This window comes from Camarhynchus parvulus, chromosome 1, assembly GCF_901933205.1.
Source record: "Camarhynchus parvulus chromosome 1, STF_HiC, whole genome shotgun sequence".
Classification (NCBI taxonomy): Eukaryota; Metazoa; Chordata; class Aves; order Passeriformes; family Thraupidae; genus Camarhynchus; species Camarhynchus parvulus.
The window spans coordinates 80,719,539-80,739,037 of NC_044571.1; the positions used below are offsets into that span (position 1 = coordinate 80,719,539).

Genomic DNA, 19,499 nt, shown 5'->3' on the forward strand with positions numbered 1-19,499 from the left:
ATATGCAGTCTGGGAAGCCTTGAGTGGCCTTTAGTCATTTGGCTAGTAGGCAGATTGAAAAGGGAGTGGGATTTATAATTTCAAGTATATTTTAAGAGCCATGTAGCTTCCTAAAATAATATTTTTTTCATAGCATGATGTGCTATACAAGCACATCCTCTTCAGTGAAAAGCTTACTTCATTGATGCTGAAACCCATGTACCTCAGTATAGTAGGCACAAGTGACTTCACGCTTGCATTAAGGAAAAGAATATTATTTCACTAGCTGTTTTTATCATCCTCCCAGCTTTGGCAGGAGAATCGGCCAGATTATATAAATATCCAGCTGTACCTCAGTCAAACAGATGGAATACAGGTATGTGGCCAAATGTTGTTTGTAAACTAAACTAGACCTTGGAGTAATAGGCAATGCAAACTGTCAGTCAAAGGCAGAAGGGGATTACTGCAGATGGTAAAAACAGGAGATGAGGCCGTAAACTCGGGTGACTGATTCATTAATAGAGCAAGACAGCCAGTTCATCCCCACAGCATTAAGGGAGTCTAGTGCAGTACCCTTAACTTGATAAGTTGCAGGCAGAAATCCATATCTCCCTTTTCTAGGAACAAGGGCCTTCAAGGCCAGGCCACAGACCAGACAGTTGGCTGTGTTCGATGGGAAATCTGCATCGTTTCTGGGCTAAGAACCAAACCAGGATAGTTCTAGGAACTTGCAAACTCAAATCTTCTTTTCTCAAACATGTTTTGAAAGAATCTAGCTACTTTTAAAAACTTTTTATTTCATTATTTCATATATAGACGAAAGGTAGAAATTTCTTGATGTGTAAGTCTGGAAATTATACTGAACTGTCAGTTGACTTACATTGCGAACGCTAATGCCGGGCTAATTCCCCAACTCTTGGCGTCTCCTGTAACTATTTATGCTTGCAATCTTCATTTTACATTATGCAGCACATTATGTAGCACTTTGTACATACTATGTATGTAGTACATTATAAGCCTAGGTACAAATCTTTTCTGTGCCGTGTCAGGAAGCTTTCCCTTGACTACAGGGGGCCCAGAGCCAAGCCTAACAATTACTGGAAAACATGAAATGCAGTGAAAAACCATGCCCAAATGATTTTGATCTGCCTGCCATCAGGTGGAGATAGCATAACATTCACTGCTCTGGTAAGAACACAATCCTGTAGTTTAAATGATGTGGTAGCTACAGTAGTTATGACTATGACAAATGCAATGCCTGGACAACATATGTTGATGGAAATGGAGTGCTTGAAAATGCCTAATTGATGAACCTGCTATGTAATTTTTTAGGTTAAAATTAAAACCTGAAGCAGGACTGCAATGCAATGTGATAGGGAAAGTGAAATAATAGTCAATTCAAAGGGAGTTTTCTGATGCTATATAGTATACAAATACTGCATAGTGATGCTAATTGAGCAGCTGCTGAATTTATTTAAGTCAGCTTTTTGATTGAAGTCCTTCTTTAGAATCATGTTTTTTGTGGCTGTTGAACAAAACTGCTATGAAGCATAGTGCTGCTCATAATTGCTCAAGCAGGAGTTAAGTCTCCATTGCCATACAGGTGGTGTGTTCACTGATGTTGGTCCAAAGTGCTGACTGCTGCCAAAATTTGGGCAGTTGCACTTCTTGCTCCCTTTGTGAGAAGTCCCTTGTGCCCGTGTGGTAAGAACTCACCCTGCAGCAAGTGCCTCTTGTCTATAAAAGCCCAAAGGAGGCTGAGTTGGCCAGGACTGTGTTTGCATTGATGTGAGCAGTGTTTTCGGTTGTTCAGCAAGGAAGGGAATGTGGGAGCCTAGATAATGTGTAGCTCTCTGCCTCTTGCTGCTGTGTTAGAACAGGAAACCCAGGATTGTGCCCTGCAGTGGGAGGGCGTTACACCTTATCAAAATGCTGGTGAGTTAGCATTCTGGAATGGAGTGGGTTCCATCTGGGGAGCAGTTTTGGCTGCTTTCTGCTGTTGCAGCAGCTCAAAACAGCTGGCAAACGACTCTCAGGGAGAAAAGTAAGATTTCCCTTGTTACTTTTTCAGACCTAGTCATCTTAATAGTTACTTGTACAAGTTTAAAAAAAGACTTCAGACAAAAATATGATTTTTGCATCAGCAGCATTTCTTCCAGCTTAGCATTAAAAGCCAGTGTGGGAATGAGTAACAGGAGCATGGTTATTGTTTTATGGATTAAATAAATTGGTTTAAAAGTAATGTAGAAATTAATGAGTAGCTGTATGAGGGACAATGTATATAACTAACACCAAGGAGAGCCATTGAAAAGATACTGAGCAGAGGTATTGCTGCATAAAATGGCTGCAGCTCCCATCACAACTGTTACTTGTGCTCAGGTTTTACACCTCAGCACTCCAGCAAGTCAGCCAATAGCAGAAATGGGAGCCCTGGGTGATATGAGGAAATTTGCAAATCAGGCAGAATGGATTTTTTTGTTTCTTGCAGAAAATAATTGGTGAAAAATATCAAGCTTTAAACTCCAGGCTTTTGATTGGACGACCCCAGTGGAAGCTCCTGTTTGATGACATAGCAAAGTGCAATAGGAGGTAAGTGCTCGTCCACTTGAAGGGTGCCACAGTTGGATAGCTGGACATATCTGTTTCTAGCTGTGTTTGTATGAAAATATTTCTGGGATTTATCTTGCTGAGAGATAGCCTATACAAACTGAAACATGGTAACATGGTTTTTTGGGTTTTTTTTATGTTCAGAGCAGTTCAGCTTCTCATGAGATGTTCAGTGGCTCAGAAAATAAAAGTAGCAGATTTCCATCTGACTGCACAGAGATTACATATGTTCTTGTCCATGGCAATATCTTGCTTTCAGCATATGCTGGTTCTTTATATAAAGTTACATTTCTTAAAATTGTTGATTCATGATTTGTAATGCTAGTATACAAATGGAATTCACACAGAAGAATTTGAATTACCCGTATTGTTTTTATTCAGAAGATTGATTGTCTTTTGGTATTTCTAGCTATTTTGGTAATTCTAGCTATATTATTCTCTGTTAAAACCTGGGAATGCCTTTTTATTGTGCTGGGAAAGCGTATTATGGTCTGAAACAAGACAAGTGTAAACCAGAGAAGACATGCATATAGAATGTTTTTGTCCAGATCCAACTTTGTTGGTTCAATAGTTTTCCTGCTGCTGGTAGTTCATTGCCTCAAAAGCTGGACGAAGGGACTGTGTGAATCTTCCCTAATCCACTTCTGGCAAAGTCAGTGGTGTGGGAGCAAACACCCCTGAGTAGCTATTGACAGTAATCTGGGCCCATTGGGTTTGAGAGGTGCTCTGCAGAGCCATCCCTCAAGAACTTTTTGTCGTCTCTTGCACTTGCAAAGTGAAATCTGCCCATGGCTTGTTGACTCTTCTCTTCTGAGGCAAGATATGAGTAGGGAACACTGAGCCCTGGCTCTTGAGAAATAGTGAGTGCCAAATGTATCACTGTGGGCAGTGTGAGCTGCTGACAATACTTGTCTTGGATTCAGGTCATAGAGGATGTTGTGAGCAGGAGGCCCTATAGGCTGCTACATCTCTAGCAGAATTTTCACACTTAGAGAAGGGGTTTAGAGCAGAGAACCATGGGAAAGAAAAGGAAATAGAGAGTTCAGAGGGCCAAGCTGACTGGGCTCAGAGATCTTTGCATAGTGGGCTGTTGACCTTTTATGCTCCATGCTAATGTCTTTGTTTAACTATGTGAGTGCAGTTTTAGAAGACGAAAATTATGATGGTCCTCCCACTTCCCTCTGAGGATGTAAGAGCACATAACATAGATGAAGCCATTAGTAGTAGTAGTAGTAGTAGTAGTAGTACTAATAGTAATCATACTTGATTTTTCTTTTTTGCTTTCCATTGCATTACTCCTAATTAGACTTCAAGTACCATTTCCTCTGTATTTTCATATCAGGTCTTTAAATTGGGCTGCCATTTTCAAGCAGGGTATCTTTAATACCAAAATAATGTTCCCTTTTGATTACCTTGCTAAGATGCAGGCTTTGTCCCTCTTTGTCATCTCTTTATCAAGGTTTATATAGGTCTGTACCTATAGATGTAGTTACTTGTAATGGTGCACAGTAGCAAAGACTTTGACAACCTCAGCTGTCCAGCAGAAATTTACCTTTTGTAGCTAATTATTCTCTTTATTTCCTTGAATGAGATGGGAACTTTAGTTTTTCCCTCTAGTCCAATTTCCAGGTCTGCTACTACTTTTATTTCAATTCTTATTTCTTTGTAACTTTCCACCTAAATGTCCCTGCTGCTATACAGAGACCAAAAAAACCAAACTAAAGCAAAACAGGTCAATCAAGTAGCTTGCAACATCTGGTGCCAGTGTTCAGACTTTCACATTTGCAATCATCCCCTTGGGCTTGTTTATGGGCAGCCAAGATATTTTCCAGTTTTTATCTTGTGATTTTAGGAAAAGCTGCATATAAATAAACAGGCAGCTGGCAAAGCTCTCTGTCTCTCTGTGTAGCCGTCTGATTGCTGTGTGCTTTGTGAATTGTTGCTGTTGTTGCTGTATGGGTCCCAAATAAGCAAAGTGCATTTGTAAGTGTCTGAGCTTTGCCAGACCTTCAGAGCACGACATGGGACAACCCAGCATCAGGTTCCTGCTCCTTTTTGATTTTTGGGAAAAGAGGAGCAGATGTATGCCATCTACTGTTCATATTTCATATGACACCCACAGGCCCAGCAATCTGAACTGGAGTAGTTACATAATAAATTACTGGTCTTGTTTTTTCATGCATTTTTGTGGGGAAATGGAGCAACAGCCTTGTTCCTGTTCAGTTTTGTCCTGGATGAAAAGCTTGCACCATGCTCAGTTTGCTTAGGTCAAAAGGGCATGTTCTTTTTTCCAGGTAGAGAATGACCTAGAAAAAGACATGAATACCTGTAGGAGAAAAAAGCATGGAGCACCATGATATGTTTCTTGTGTGTTCTAAAGGAGAAACCTCTCTCTAGGAACAAATGTGGGGTTTAAAAGAGGAGCATTTCAAGTCCTGACTCTGTCCTCTCAATGTAGCAAAATACTTAATTTCTCTCTCAACTCCTGCTGTTCATAAAATGGATGTAAGGATATGTGCTGACCTACTCATCCCATAGGAACACTGAGGAATTACTTGCTTAGTGCTCTGAAGGAGTAAATTCTATATTGAAGTTTATAATTATTACAAAGAATGTCCTATAACATAGTTTCCTTAACTGTAAACATGTTAATGGCATTAATGAAGATTTTCAGACATACGACTATACAGCTGCCTGTTTTCATCTAAGACACAAAGTGAGCCTTTGTCCCAAACAAATGATAGATAAACAGTCAGGGTAGTAATATGCTGTTCTATGTAGTAGCTTTCCTCAGCCACCTTTCTGTGTTCCAGCAGCCAGGCAGGATCTGGGGGAGGAGGGGCAGAGGCATCTGCAGGCAGGGCTGGACACAGGGGAGGAAGGTAGATGATGTGTGAAGGGGTGTCCAGACTGGATGCTGGTGGTGGGTATCCCAGGAAGGCAGTCTGACAGCCTGTGGCTCACTGCACAGAGCAGTGACTCAGCTGGGTTTCAGGTGACTTAGCCATGGGTCTCTTGTGTGACTTCAGGCAAATAATTTAACTTTCCTGTGATTCTAATCACTAGTGAAAAAATTTGTATACCTTGGAAGGATGTTGCTGGGATGAGAATACATTGGCAGTATGTATATACTTTGTTGGTTGTTTATATGTAATGAAAGGGAGAGGGGCAGCTGAAGCTTTGGGGTTTATTTTATCAGTTCACTGTACTAATTCAACTAAAGAAAAAGAAAAACAAACAAACAAAAAACCCCAAACCCAACAACAACATTCATTCTTTCAATTAAATACACAGTAGAAGACAGAGTCTTGCTGGCAGGTCATGAATCCTTTTTCTCCAGTGTGCACAGATTAGAGGCATTTCAGAGTCTGCAAGTGCTGAGGATTCTTATTTGAGAGCAACATGCAGCAACTCTCTCATTATTGCAGCAAATTTAGCCACCAGCACAGCACCCATTGCCATTAAAAGGAGTACTGCCAGAACGGGAAAGCTTACTAGATAAACATAAGGGTGAGAAAAGTATGAATTATGACTTTGCCTGATTGATATGAGAGATGATGTCATTGAAGGCAGTTGCAATCTGTGTTGTAAGGTGCCTGCAGAAGAACACCACTGCAGTTACCTGCATAACTTTTGGGTGATTTTTGATGTTTGAGTGCTCAGTTGTACCGTGCCAGTGTTGCTGTGCACTGGTGCAGCATGCACTGCCATGCTACTCCAGCAGCTGTCTGACACCTGTCATGTACATGTGGCAGTGTGCACCAAAGATTTATTCTTAAATCAGTTTCCTCCTCTCATCAAACACATGCACAGGGAACTTTAAACTGAATCTGATTATTTAGCATATGCTAAAATATTGTATATTAAATAGTTATTGCATAAAATATCAAAACAGTCCAGAACCCAAATCTCCATCTTCTTGGTGAGTGCTGTAGATCAGAATAGTTAGAGCCGTGTTCCCTCTTGTATGCTTTTTCTTCATCCTAGTAAATCTTTTAGATCTTTTTCTGTTGTGGCACAATTTCAGCAGGAAGAAGATGATTTTTTTTTCATGATACAGAAAATGCAGCACTGCATTGTATTTCACTGCTTTCTTTCCCTCTCCTCATCTTTAAAAAAAGAGAGATAGTGAATATTGTGAATGGCTCAGTCCTGCTGTGTTTTGTTCTGATGTTGGCTAAAGTTCTGAGCCCTGAAATGTTGTAGGACTGTAAGTCTGACTTGCAGCCTATTTTTAAGGTGACCAGAGAGCAAAGAGCTGTTGTCAGTAGAATGGTGTGAAAAAGTCAGGTTAACTAAAGGGCCAAGATCTATGGGTGATGAGCAAGGATCATACTCTGTGTTTGACTTCTTGTAAGATTTCCCAGTATAGATGCTGAAGGAAAAACTACATGCTAATGTGAAAGTAAAGCAGTAAAATTATTCTGTTGCTGCCAGAAATAATCATGGGTTACTAGTACTCTGTTTTCATTCGTGTAACAAATCACTGTTAGTGATCAGATATGGTTGTGTAATTCATGAGTTACACTAAGGAAGTCTTTACAGTGAGACATATTTTTAACAAAAAAAGTGATTAATCATGGGTAAAAAAATAGAGTGAAAAATAGTAATATTTTATCATTTGGTATCTTGAGACTAAGATGAAGCACTTCTTCCTTAGAGTTGTCTTAGTCACATAAATAATAGGGTTTGTTGTAGGGATACTTGGGAGAGATGTAGTGGCTTCAGTAAAACCAACTGCATCATCTAGTGAACTGTTCTCACCTTAAAATGTGTATGAGGGTGCCTTATGTATAATACTATGAGGCCAGGATCCACTTCTGTCTATTATTGGAAATTACTGTTTATTCACAATGTCATAACTTCCCCTCCCCTCTTTTTTTTTTTTCTTTTTTCTTTTTTTAAACAGGAAGACCATTGGAGTTTTCTGCTGTGGACCAAACAAAATCTCTAAGATACTTCATAAACTGAGCAACAGCAGCAACTCTTATGGGACAAGGTTTGAGTACAATAAAGAATCCTTCAGCTGAAAATCTCGTGGAGCAAGAGTCTCTAGAAGATAAAAGTGCAATTTTTTGTTTGTACAACATAAAAGTTCAGCTGTGGTTTAAACAGACAGAAATGTACCAAAGAATAGCACAAATGTTTTTATTTATGATTATTTAAGACTGATGGATGCAGCAGTATACCAACAAATAATCAGTGCTTTTACTCAAATACGCTCACACAATATTTGTGGTGGGAGGGATTTTTTGTATTTGTTTCTGTTAATTAAAAAGTACAGAAGCTGGGGAAAGACACAATTGCTTTATAAGCTGATGGAAGAAGAATCTGGAATGTTTGAACTTCTTCCACTTCAGTCCTCTGAAGCTGGATCAGTAAAAGATACCCCAGGTTAGTCCAAGTGGCAAAACATAGTATATTACAAAGACTCTTGCTTTTGTTGGTATACAAATCTTAAGGCTTTGGGGTGGAAATACTCCATGTTAAAGATTTTATTATGCATTGCAGAACTGGGATTCTGTATTTAAAATATAGAGTGTTACTCTTGCTAGTCTACTTCTGTAATGAAGTTAACCTAAGAAAAAGTGAGCACAATTGTGTAGCACCAGTGGGCAGCCTCTGCTGTGATGTTAGTCACAGCCTTTTGGCAAGCACACATCTGTACATGGAGAACTCTGTATCTTGCATCAGTTCAGTATTCAGTGAGTTTGCAAAATAATTATGATTTATGCAGCCATAAAGATGGAGCAAGAAAAGCAATGAACAGGAGCAGACAGGACCTGAAGTTTTATTATATCACACACTCAACATGGAAGTTGCACTCACTCTGTACTCACATGCCCTGAATGTTAAACACTTCAAGCTTTCAGATGCTCTGACTGATTATTTTACAGCACAGCAGGTTGAAACCCAGTTTTAAGGGTCCTAGAGTATGTTTGGTCGACTCTGATCCTTTGAGTGTCTTCCCTGGAGTCCCCTTTGTTTGCCCTGGTGCCACTGAAAGCAGGATGAGACCAGATCTACAGCAGAGTGAGAATGAACCCTTCAGCTCTGTGGCTCCTTGGCTGATGTGTGCAGATAGAAACCTTGCTGGAGCTTCAGTATGCTTTCAGTTTGTTCCGTAGAGGAAGATCTCAAAACATCCCAATTTTAAGCTCTCCTTCCCTGCTCCTCCCCTCAGTTGTTTTCTGTCCATAATTGCCATGGGAGAGCTAAAGGTTGAAACTGGTACTTCATAAGTTTTTGGTTCTGAGGAGCACCTTTTTTTTTGTCCGTCCAAATAGCCAATCCAACTTCCCTTATTTCTTCTTTTCTACCTTTTCCTTACTTTGCTGAGATGAGGGCATTTAAACAGGGATCAGACACTTAGCTGGCGTAAATAGGCACCACTCTAGCGTCTCTTAATAGATCAGCATCACTTTAACATGGTGAAAACGTTCCTGTTGATCTCCAGCAGAAGCTGGGGAGCAGTACAGTGTAGTGTTTGCAGCATACACAGGCAGAGGCTGGCTTGAGAACTCTTGTGCCTGTGGTTCACCTGTATTTAGGGCAGTGCATTTGCTTTCATTTACATCTATCCAATGAATACCTTTTTTATGTTAGTGGGAAAGGCACTAAATTTCTGCTTGGGACACAGACTCTGTACCAGAGTCTGCAAGTATCAGTGTGAGTGTTCAGAGGGAAGCATTTTTCTAGTAGGTGGTGTATAGGCATCCTGCATGTGTAACTAGTGAGAATGAGTTTGGTCTTTACCTTGGCAGCTTCTGCTCAGGAGTTGCATTCAGTGAGCAGCAAGGAGGAGGTCCATCAGTGAAGCCACGTGGGAATGTGTTCCTCAGTGTCCAGACTTGGCACTGAAGTCTTTACCTCTGCCTCTGCCCAATTTGAAATCCAGGCAGGAAGCAAAGAACCAGAGATAGACAAATTCCTACTGAGGAAAATTCTCGAAGTAGCTCAGATGAGAGAAGCCAAAATAGAAATGCAGTGTGAGATGGGAGCCTACATTGCAGCTACTGATTTCCATTTTTTTCTCTTTGAGGCAGAAAGGACCATTATTTTCCTACTGGATCTCATTCATCCATCACTGTAAAACTGGAGGTGTGGAGCAAAGGATTAGATTCTTTTTAATCAGTAAGACTTATTTCTAATACTGCCTGCGTAGATTTTATAATAAACATAAAACTGTTGGCAAGATGCATACATACTGGATATTGTAGGTCCTGCATACTTTTTTGTTTTCTGGCTGTTAGTTTAAAGCGTGATTGAAATCATGCCTGCATCTGTTACCCACAACTAGAAAGTGATCTTTTCCTCTAGTTTTGGGATATATCACATGCTTTTAAAATACAGTTTAGAGTCATCTAATCACTGTGTTGTTTGTGGTTTTACATCTCCTCTGACAGATACCGGCTCCATTACCATATAATGAGCAGCTAGTTTTGCAGTTAGCTCTGTGCTAAAGCAGATTATATTTTCTGGCTCAGCTTCTGCCTAGGTAACACTTTATAATTAAAATAGTAATACTAGTACTGTGCTGTTATTCTGCATTGTTGCAGGAGTTGATGCTGTTTGTAGGTATGTTACACACATGTTGTTACATTGAGCAGTGCTGTCACAGCAAGATCAAAGCAGATGCAGGCTGTCCTCTTTTCTGTCTTTGTGCTGTATCTGACTCAGCTGACCCACTTGTAAAACAAGCTCTGGACTGTCTGCCTTTCTGGAGTGTTTTGAGCCTTAATTAATGTTTTGGGATCACTTTGGTGCATAAGCAGTAGAAAGAGCTGTCTAATTGCTATGCAAATGTGCTTATGTTTTATTTTGGGAAAACCACTCTGTTGCTGATTTGAGTAATCGCTAGGCCATGTGAAGAAGAGTTTGGAAAAGTGTAAAAGCTTCAGTTGTTTTTTTCCTTTTCCTTTTGCTATTCTTCTGTAAGAGAGGCAAAAAGCTTATGGGCTGTTGAGTGACTGTGACTTGGCTTCAGGAGTGGCAGATATTATGATAAACAAAATCTTTCTACAGGCTGTGTTATCATTGCTCTGTTTGTTTCCAGCTTGCAAAACAGGGTCAAGCCCTCTTTTAAACTCCATTGCTTTTATATCTGTAAGACAAATGTATGTAAAAAATATAACTCAGTGCCAGACAAGTAAGTGAAGGCTGACAGCACTCAATCCCACATTTGGAGATCAACTGGATTTACGTAATTGAGCATCACTTTGCACTTTAAACTGTGTCCTGTGAGTCTGTAATAAGTGTCCTGCTGGCAGGGGAAGGATCCTGCCCTGTATTCTTCCAGTTTTCACTCAGTCTTTCACAAAGCCGCAGACTTCTCAGTGTTTGTTCAGCAGGATCTTTGTGTTTTATTAATCACAATTGTTTCAGGACTCTTTTTTTAGACCAGGAATGTTTCCATACCGTGATGAAAACCAAGCCTTTTCCAAGCCAGAAGAATCCAGCCCTTGTGCAGCAGCCTGGGACTCAGGGCTTTACACAACTAACAGCAGGATTATTCAGATGTACCCAAGACCTATTCCCATATCACTGAGGTTACTTGTGTAAGTAAATGTCCACTGCCACAACAAAGAACAGCAGAAGTGAGCCCTGTTGTTGTGTGGGAAGGCCTAGTGGGGACTGACCTTCACCACCAAAGTCTGCAGAACAGATGATTATCCACAATGATTATTCCAGCCCAGTGTTTGGGGCAACACTTCCCTGTTTCAGTATGTGGTATCACTGCTGGCATGTGAGTTCTTCCTTGTCTTTTTCTCCTCTTCTAGCCTCTAGCACATAGGTGGCAAAGAGATTTGAAGCTGGCTGAGAGAGGGCAGATAATGCATTAAGTGGCAGAACAGCCATGTTGGGAACAGTAATTCAGCTGTAACAGCCTAACAGAGCAGAGAAGTAATGATTTAGTAGGACTTGGAGAACAGCAGCCCTAAGAGGAAAACCTCTACTCAACGTTTAATACACCAGGTTGTAGTTTCAAACCACAAGACATGGCTTAGGGAAAGTAGACATGAGGCTAAAGAGTCCCTGCCTATAGCAGTTCAAGGACCATAAGTCAGAGAAGAGGCAAAGTTATTAAAATGCAGTGTTTACTCTTTTGAAAAATAAAAGCACTTCTAGGGAGATTAATTTTCTCTTCAGCCTGGCAATCATTTAATAAACTCACCAGTTTGATCTAATGCAAGGTGGATCTTTCTTCTCTGGATTATGCATCCAATTTTTCTGCTTATTTTCCATGCCTCACAATTTCAACCTGTTTTTATTGTTTTAGCCAAGAGGATTTGACAAGAAGGTTTAATCAAAATGCCACTGGTGCCTGTGCTGAGCTGAGATTTTCTGCTATGAATATACATTTTTCAGGGATATATATATGTATGTAATATAGCTGATGACTCAACTGTGAACAGTGATTTGGGATTTGCATTGTTTCTGCTGCTGGTGTGTTTCATTAAGGCCACTATGGTGATGCACTGGCAAAATGTATGGAGCTGAAATGAGACTCTTCATTCCCATAAAGAGCCTGGTATTTTAGTGCCTGTACTAAGCATAGTAAATCCTAGAAACTGAAATTTCCTTTGTAGGCACAGTATATTAATTAGCATCTTTTAAGGTTAAAAAACCTGAGTCCTCTGCTGGTCTGACATGCATAATGAATGCTCTGACACAAAGGTTTTGAGTAACAAATGCTTCTGCTTAAAGGGCTGGATGAGGATATCTAGAGGTTATTATCTGAAGGTTTAGTATCCTGCTAATTGTATCATCCATGTTGTAAGAGGGATGAGATCCATTTTGGTACCTAGGAATGCTGTGTACTTCCTCTGATGTTATGAGTATCTCTAAACTTGCAGTGTATCCTCACAGTTTCCCCTGCCTGAAGTATTATATTCTCTAGAGGGATCCTGTTTCTAAGAGACAGGTGCTGGATCTGTACTAAGAGCAGTGGATCTGTCCAATTATTACATGGGCACAGAGAGAAAGCTGGAAAAAGCCACATGTCCCAGTTTCAGATTGCTTCTTAACAGAGCCCTTGAATGAGAGGGAAGGCTGTTCCTGGAGCTCCAGGTAAACTGCTGTCAACTGAGGAGCAACCCAAGGAGGGATGGAGAGGATGATGAATGCCAGCAAGAAACAGGGTGAAATATTTTGTACCTGGGAGCCACGGGGAGGGAGGAGACATTCTTCTTAGCTTCTCAATGTTAGAAATGAAAACCAAACCTCATTTTCTAGATGTGCATACCGAGTCTCCCTGGGGGTTGAGAGCTAATGTATGCAAATGCATTGCATTTCTGTGCACAACTCAGTGCTAGAGCCCAGAAGAAAGCTAGTACATTATAGCAAACACCCTGGAAATAAAAAATTCCTTTGAAATAAAACCTTTACTCTTTCAAGTTAACTTACTTCTGAAAAACATCTATTCTGCAGCTGTGGATTGGGAAAAAGCTTTACCTGTTAACTCCTTTTCACCAAAATACTGGAGTGTAGAGTTCTCTGTGTCAGCTGTAAGTAGGTTTGACAGTTTGATAAATAAATTTGTGTTTGTTGCTGCTGACCCTAGGAAAGGACAGCCTTGAGGATGAGAAGCAGTGTTACATAAATGTCTAGTGTACATAGCAACACTGAGCAGGGAGACGCTGCTGCATCGCTTTTGGTGCACCAGTCACTCATTAAAATTCTGTCATTGCAAGGTCACGTTGCTCATCTCATACTCTACAACCTTGGGGAAGAAATTTGGATGAGAGATGGAGGAGGAAAAGCGAAAACTTCCTCCCTGTGCTGTAACCAAGAATACATTCATCGACAGCAGGGCACTTGTTTTGATTTCAAGAGAGCATGCCATTTCTTTTTCAGGGCTAACGGGTTCCCTCCTGTGTCGTGGTGTTTGCATGTTAGAAGAGTAACAAAGTGATAACGGGTTCCTTCCCAATTGAATAAATAAAGCCTCGAGCTTTTGCTTCTCCCTTGAATAGTCTGAGAGAAATGCAAAATACCAGAGAGCACATAGAGTGGACTGTGTCCCAAGCTGCACTCGGCACAGCCTGGTTGGGAATGCTGCAGATCTGCAAGCTGCTGGGAAGAGGCAAAGCTGAGGTTGTGGGTTTGATCCCCTGATGGACCATTCACTTAAATGATGATCTTTGTGGGTCTTTTCCAGCTCACATTTTTCTGTGATTCTGTGTAAATATTTTAAGGAGAACATGTCAGTGATACCTGATCTGTGGTCAGAAGTAGGTCACAACACTGCCTGTCACATTTCTGAGCCATGGTGAGCCTGAGCCAGTCTTAGGCATGCTTTGGCAAAGGTGGAGTCAGGGGCTCTTTGACTGTGTCTGCAGGGTGAGATGGATGGTGTTTTAGACAGAGCTGGATGAGCCTCCTGTGTGCACTTTCAAGCCTGGAGATCAGAGCTGTCATACCTGAGGGTGAATTGTGTAGGCAATGAGCTGGTCTGACCTTTGGGTACAGTCACAGTTCCATGGTAAGCCAAAGGTATGGACATACCCTGTGCATTTCTCTAGATTTGTAGAGGCATGTTGTTCAGGACCAGGGAAGCATGTTATGTTGTTGTACCTCATTAGGTGTTAGATGCTTGGAAGCATGTACTGTTTAGAACAGATGAGGATGGTGAATGCCAGCTTCCACCCACAACTGAATATACCCTGCCCATTTTTCCAGTAGTGTTCTTGAGGAATAAATGGCAAAATCTCTGCAGAGAAGACAGCAGTGCTGCATTTTTCTTATATTGTATCAGAGCAACATAATTAACTATTAAAAAATATTTGCTATGAATGTGAAGATTCACTTATGACATTATTCTTTCTGACTGTTTAAGCCCTAGTAACAGTTTGATACACACTTTTTAAACCAAACATCATGCCCCAAAGCTTTAAAATACAGCTTAGATGGAACTTGGCGGGGGATCTCCACCTGATGGTGAAATATCATTGTCTGTTGGAGCTGGATGCATTTGTGCTTCATTCATCTTGGTCTGCTCCATCACCACGAAAGATTAGAGGGAGCTGGGCTTTCAGATCCTTGTCTTCCTCTCTGCATATAACCTCAGCCTTCTTCTAGAGGTGTGTTTGAACCTTTGGATCACCCATCTCCTTCACATAGTTCCATCACATAGTCCTTTTTTTGTGCTCTTCCTCCCTCCATAGCACAAATTGTATTAGGAGGCTTTTTCCACTCTTTGTTTCCCATGAATCAGGAAAATGCCATTCTGGGAAATGCAGAGGGCCTCCATTTTATTTGCAGCATGCATCAATCTGTGTAATGCTCCTGGTGTGCACACAACCCAATGGGGCTCTTGTAGTCTCTTTGATTAGCTTCAGGAAAATGGGGGCGTGCAGCATCCCAAAGCTGGAGATGCTTCTGGCAATCAGAGGAGGGGCAGTGCTACAAGGACAGATATGTAAAAAATGGGAAAACTCATAAGAGCAAAGATCACATCATCTTCTGAATGAGAACTGGGAATTTGGTTTTGAAAAAGTCGGATCACTCACTTGTGGCTACCACTGAAATTAAGTCATGCTTCTGCTTTCACACGTAGCCATTTCAGGACACTGGGCAGTGATGGAAAGGATTTCTTCTTTCAATTACAGTTGCTATTTCCACACAGCCCGTACTTTATCAGCTGCATATAATTTCATTCTTTCACTGATTAAATATTTCCTCACCTGGTTTCTTTGCTTCTGGGAGCTTGAGAGCTCATTGTTTATAAAGGGAAAGAAGAAGTATTGTGCTGTTAAGCAGACAACTCCCAACACATATGTTCAGCTCTGCATCTTTGACAGGGAGGCCCTGATGCTGCTGTGAGTGCAGAAGGGCAGAGTTTTCACTGAGATGCGGGTGTGACCAGGACCCTCTTCCAGGCTTCATATATTGATGAAGTTCAGAGCTTATTAATTAGCTTTTTCTGAAACATTATCCTTAGTCCAAATGTGCCAGGTTGTGAAACTTTCACTCACACTGAGTTTTCCTCTCTCTGTGCTCCTTCTGATTATTAGCAGGACCAAATTTGATGAAACATGTTTGGGTAAGAAATTATTCTCTTGTTCTGTGGTAGTTGAGAAGAACAGTCATAATTGTGGTATCTCCCCTCAAACTGCTGTCCAAAAACTATTTTGAAGGGCCCAGCTGTATTAGTTCCATAATGTGTATATGGGCAGTTTCTTTAAAGATCTATGATTTTACATTTTTTATGTAAATCTAATTTCAATTTCAGAACCAACCAAACAAAAGAATCCAAAGCATCTTTTTTACATTGAAAATGCTCATATGTTCAAAACATGTCTATTTTAAAAGAATTCTTCCAAGATGCTTAGAAGAAGAGTGGAAACCAGCTTGTAAAAACTCCTCTAATTGCAAAGCATTCTTTGGTTTTGATTTTTTTTCCTTTTCAACCTTCATTAGTGAAAAACTACAGTTCAAACTAAGCTATAGTACCACAGTCTGAGCTTCAGCAATTCAGTGTCTTCCTTTTGAAGCAAGGCATCTCTCTAGGATCATGTCTACACTGTCATCTGAACCTTCCAGGCAATGTCTGTAGGAGGTCTAGACTTGGGTTTCTCTGAGCAAGAAGACATGATCAATTTTTGTCTTACTTTGGGTATGTATTTGGGACTGAAAGGCCATGTGAGAGTTTGATGTGGTAAACAGGCAGGAACTGGAGCCCCTGCTCAAATGTGAGTATGCTGAAAAGAAAGTAGGCTTTTATCCCACTAATCAAAATCCAGTCTCAAGAAGGAAGATGTGGGCCACAAAGGAAATTCTTGCCATCCCTAAAATTTGGAAAAAACATTAAACTAAGGTTGGCTTTCCAATTTTTCTTTTAAGAAATGAGCCATGAAAGTAGTTATTTACAGTTAACATGTATAATGAGACTGAAAAATTAATGTCTTGTCTTTTGTGTAGCTGCAAGTCTTAACTTCTTCATTTCTGACCACATTCTTCTCTCACTCTTTCCTGTCCCAAAAGGAAGAGACCAGAAATTTTTTTCTGAATTTCCAGTTCTGCAATTATATATCTTTGCCACTAGAGGTGAAATAAAAATAATTTATTAAAAAGGAAAGCGACATTTACTTTTTTATATGTCTTTACAATGTGCAAGATAACCATTTTGGAAAGTATTCACATAGATGTCCACAATTTTGAGTACTCAATGTTCTTTTCAGAGGTGCCTGTTTATATTAATGTAATTTCAATTTGTTCTTATGTTTTTATAGATCAGGATGTGGTACAATTCTTTGAAGAGAAATGTCTGCTTAGTTTCCAAGTAGAACAGAAAGCAAAATTTGGCCCTGAGCTTTCATTTGTAGGTTATTCACCCAAGCTTGACTTTAAAAAAAAGAATACTGGGTTCATGTCTATAACAAGTCATACTCTTGCTGTGTGAAACAGCCCATTTTGTAACTTCAGCTTGCTGCCCCCCAACACAACAGAGGAACTGTGTTTCACTGACTGGAAAGACTTAAAATATGTCACTGTTGTACCTGCATGCCTCATAAACCTTCAAGGAGTAAGCAATAAGCTTTCTGAATCTGTTAGTTCCACTAAAACAAAGGAAAATTTTTACCAGTTGTCTATATAATGAGGTAGAACTAGAAAACTGATCATTAAAAAAGACTTGGGTTTTTATTTTCCTATTTTTCAGGCTTTATTTATTCTTCTCTTTTTTATGAGTCAGGATCAGAACTCTTTTCCCTCAGTGTGCCTTCCTTAGTTGCATAGTGTTGTGAGGGTAGATAAAATCCATTGGCTAAAAAAAGGACTCAGACAGGGCTCCTGAGCTTTATCCCATGTTGTTACAGAATTCCCCTACAAACCAGTCACTCTGTGCAGGATTTTCAGAGTAACAAGAGAATTCAAATTCACTGAGATTTTTATACCCAACTGCATTAGGTTTCTTTCTAAAATCCTGTCTTCTTTTTGCCTACCAGTAAAATGGGGACAACCACACCAGAAAAGAGTTTTGATTTGCCTGGAAAATAGTCCTTCATTTAAAATTTTTTTCATTAAAATACAAAATCCTGGTTGCAGTATGGAAAGGAGGCTTCTTGCCCAAAATACTCATCTGAATTAGCCATTTTATCTTAATGGCAGACCTGACAACTAAACTATTTGGCTGCTGAGTTCTTTTGCTGTTCAGATGTTACTTTTACATTCTGTTATATTAGCAGATTATCTTAATGTGATTTTATGTCTTTTATTGTATTTGACAAAGCACCATATGTTTATACATCATGTAATTATGGCACTGTATCTAAAAGTATTTACTTTACAGGAAGCTTCATGACTTTGGAATAAACAACCATTCCAAGACTGAGCAGAACATGGCTGAGTTGCTGTTTGTGACCTGATCTCAATTAATGACATACTGCCTTAATCATGGAAGCATTGTGTATGTGCATGTGTGCATGTGTATTACTGCTGGTAGGGGAGGCTGGGATTTCACTCCTTAGCAGAGGCTCTGATACTTTTGTGATGCCCCAAACTTGCTGAAACATCCAGACAGGGTTCACAGACAAGCTGCAGGAGACCCAGGATCCTCTGGCATAACAGCAGGAAGTTGAGTAGGATACCCAAACTACCAGAATTGTACTAGGCACCCTTGTTTAGTCACCCAGACTAATTTTCTGCCTTGGAACATGAGGCACGTGCTTATTCCATGTATATCTGTGGCTGTGAGACCACCTTAGAAGCAGAACACATTATCTCATCCTCATCATCACACACATTGGAATTCAGCAGATTATCACTCCACTACACTCTGTCTTTGGTTAGAGCACAGTGGAAGGAAAAAGAAGCATCTGCCTGATCTGACCCGTCAAAATCAGTGATGAGAAAAGTTCCTTCCCATATCAGAAACATGTAGAAATCCTCTTCACCTGTGCCAATCACTTGAGTGCCTGACATTGAAACATGCTCTGGGCATTTGCTTTATTCTGCTTGCTCTGGTGAAGTATTTCACAGTGTGCTCAGACCTTGCTGCTTTTGATAGATATTAATCTGAGAGCTGCTATTTTATTATGATCTGCAAGACTCTGCTGATTCTACAGCAAATCTGTAACAACTAGTTTAAGACTCATAATTCACTTCCCAGTGATGTGTTTAGGGGTCTGTTGGGTGCACTGCAGGCTAAAGCACCCACTTCCTGCAAGATGTTGAATGTTCTGGGAGCTGTCTGCCTAATCATTCCTGCATTTGGCAGGGTTGTGGGTTTTTATAGGAAAGCTGCACATCAAATATAGGTTAATACAAGTATGCAGACTTCTCTGAGATTTTTCAGAATTGTTAAAAGTTCTGGGTAATTTATTTTTTAGTAGTAAGGATATGTAGTTAAACTGCATATATTGATCTCAGAGTTGTGTTTTTTACTTTCTCATTACAGAGTGGTGGTGATACAATGATGGAAAAAGGTACCGTCCCTCCAGAATAAGGAGTTTAACAGCAGCAATATATAAAAAAAAAAAAAAAAACTCTGTATATTCCTTCTCATTTTTTTTTAGTCATTAAATTAAAAACTTACAGGGAAAGCTAACAGCTGCAATTTAGAGAAGTTCCTGATCTGTGCAACTACGAAAGGTGTTTACTTATACTAAATGCAGGGTCAGTGGCAGGCAGGGCAGAGTTATCAGAGGAAAAAAAATTATATTTCTGAAAATTATGATGGTGTTTTTCATTAAGAGGAATGTCCTTTCCCACTCACCTTCCCCATGCCAAGTAATGAGGTTTGGCAAAATATGTTTTGGCTCTTGAGCTTTGATCTTCTGTCTGATATTTGGAGAGTTTTTATGGGAAACTATATATTTCACAAATGGATTTGATCAAAAGAGAAATCTCAATGTTCATGCAAGAAGATTATGGAAAAGGGAACACTTTTTTTTTTTTAGCAAAACCTGGCT

General features: G+C 40.0%; 1 protein-coding gene across 3 annotated transcripts in view; it reads left to right on the forward strand.

Annotated features, from left to right (window-relative positions):
- The window catches only part of NOX4 (NADPH oxidase 4), a 109,923-nt gene extending 91,440 nt beyond the window's left edge, over window positions 1-18,483 (forward strand). For all 3 annotated transcript variants that reach the window (XM_030951939.1, XM_030951856.1, XM_030952026.1), the window contains 3 exons: window positions 287-355; window positions 2,468-2,568; window positions 7,496-18,483. In XM_030951939.1, coding sequence (XP_030807799.1) covers window positions 287-355; window positions 2,468-2,568; window positions 7,496-7,616 — 291 coding nt within the window. In that variant the 3' untranslated portion in view covers window positions 7,617-18,483. The remainder of the gene's footprint in view (window positions 1-286; window positions 356-2,467; window positions 2,569-7,495) is intronic.
- The last annotated feature ends 1,016 nt before the right edge of the window (window positions 18,484-19,499 follow it).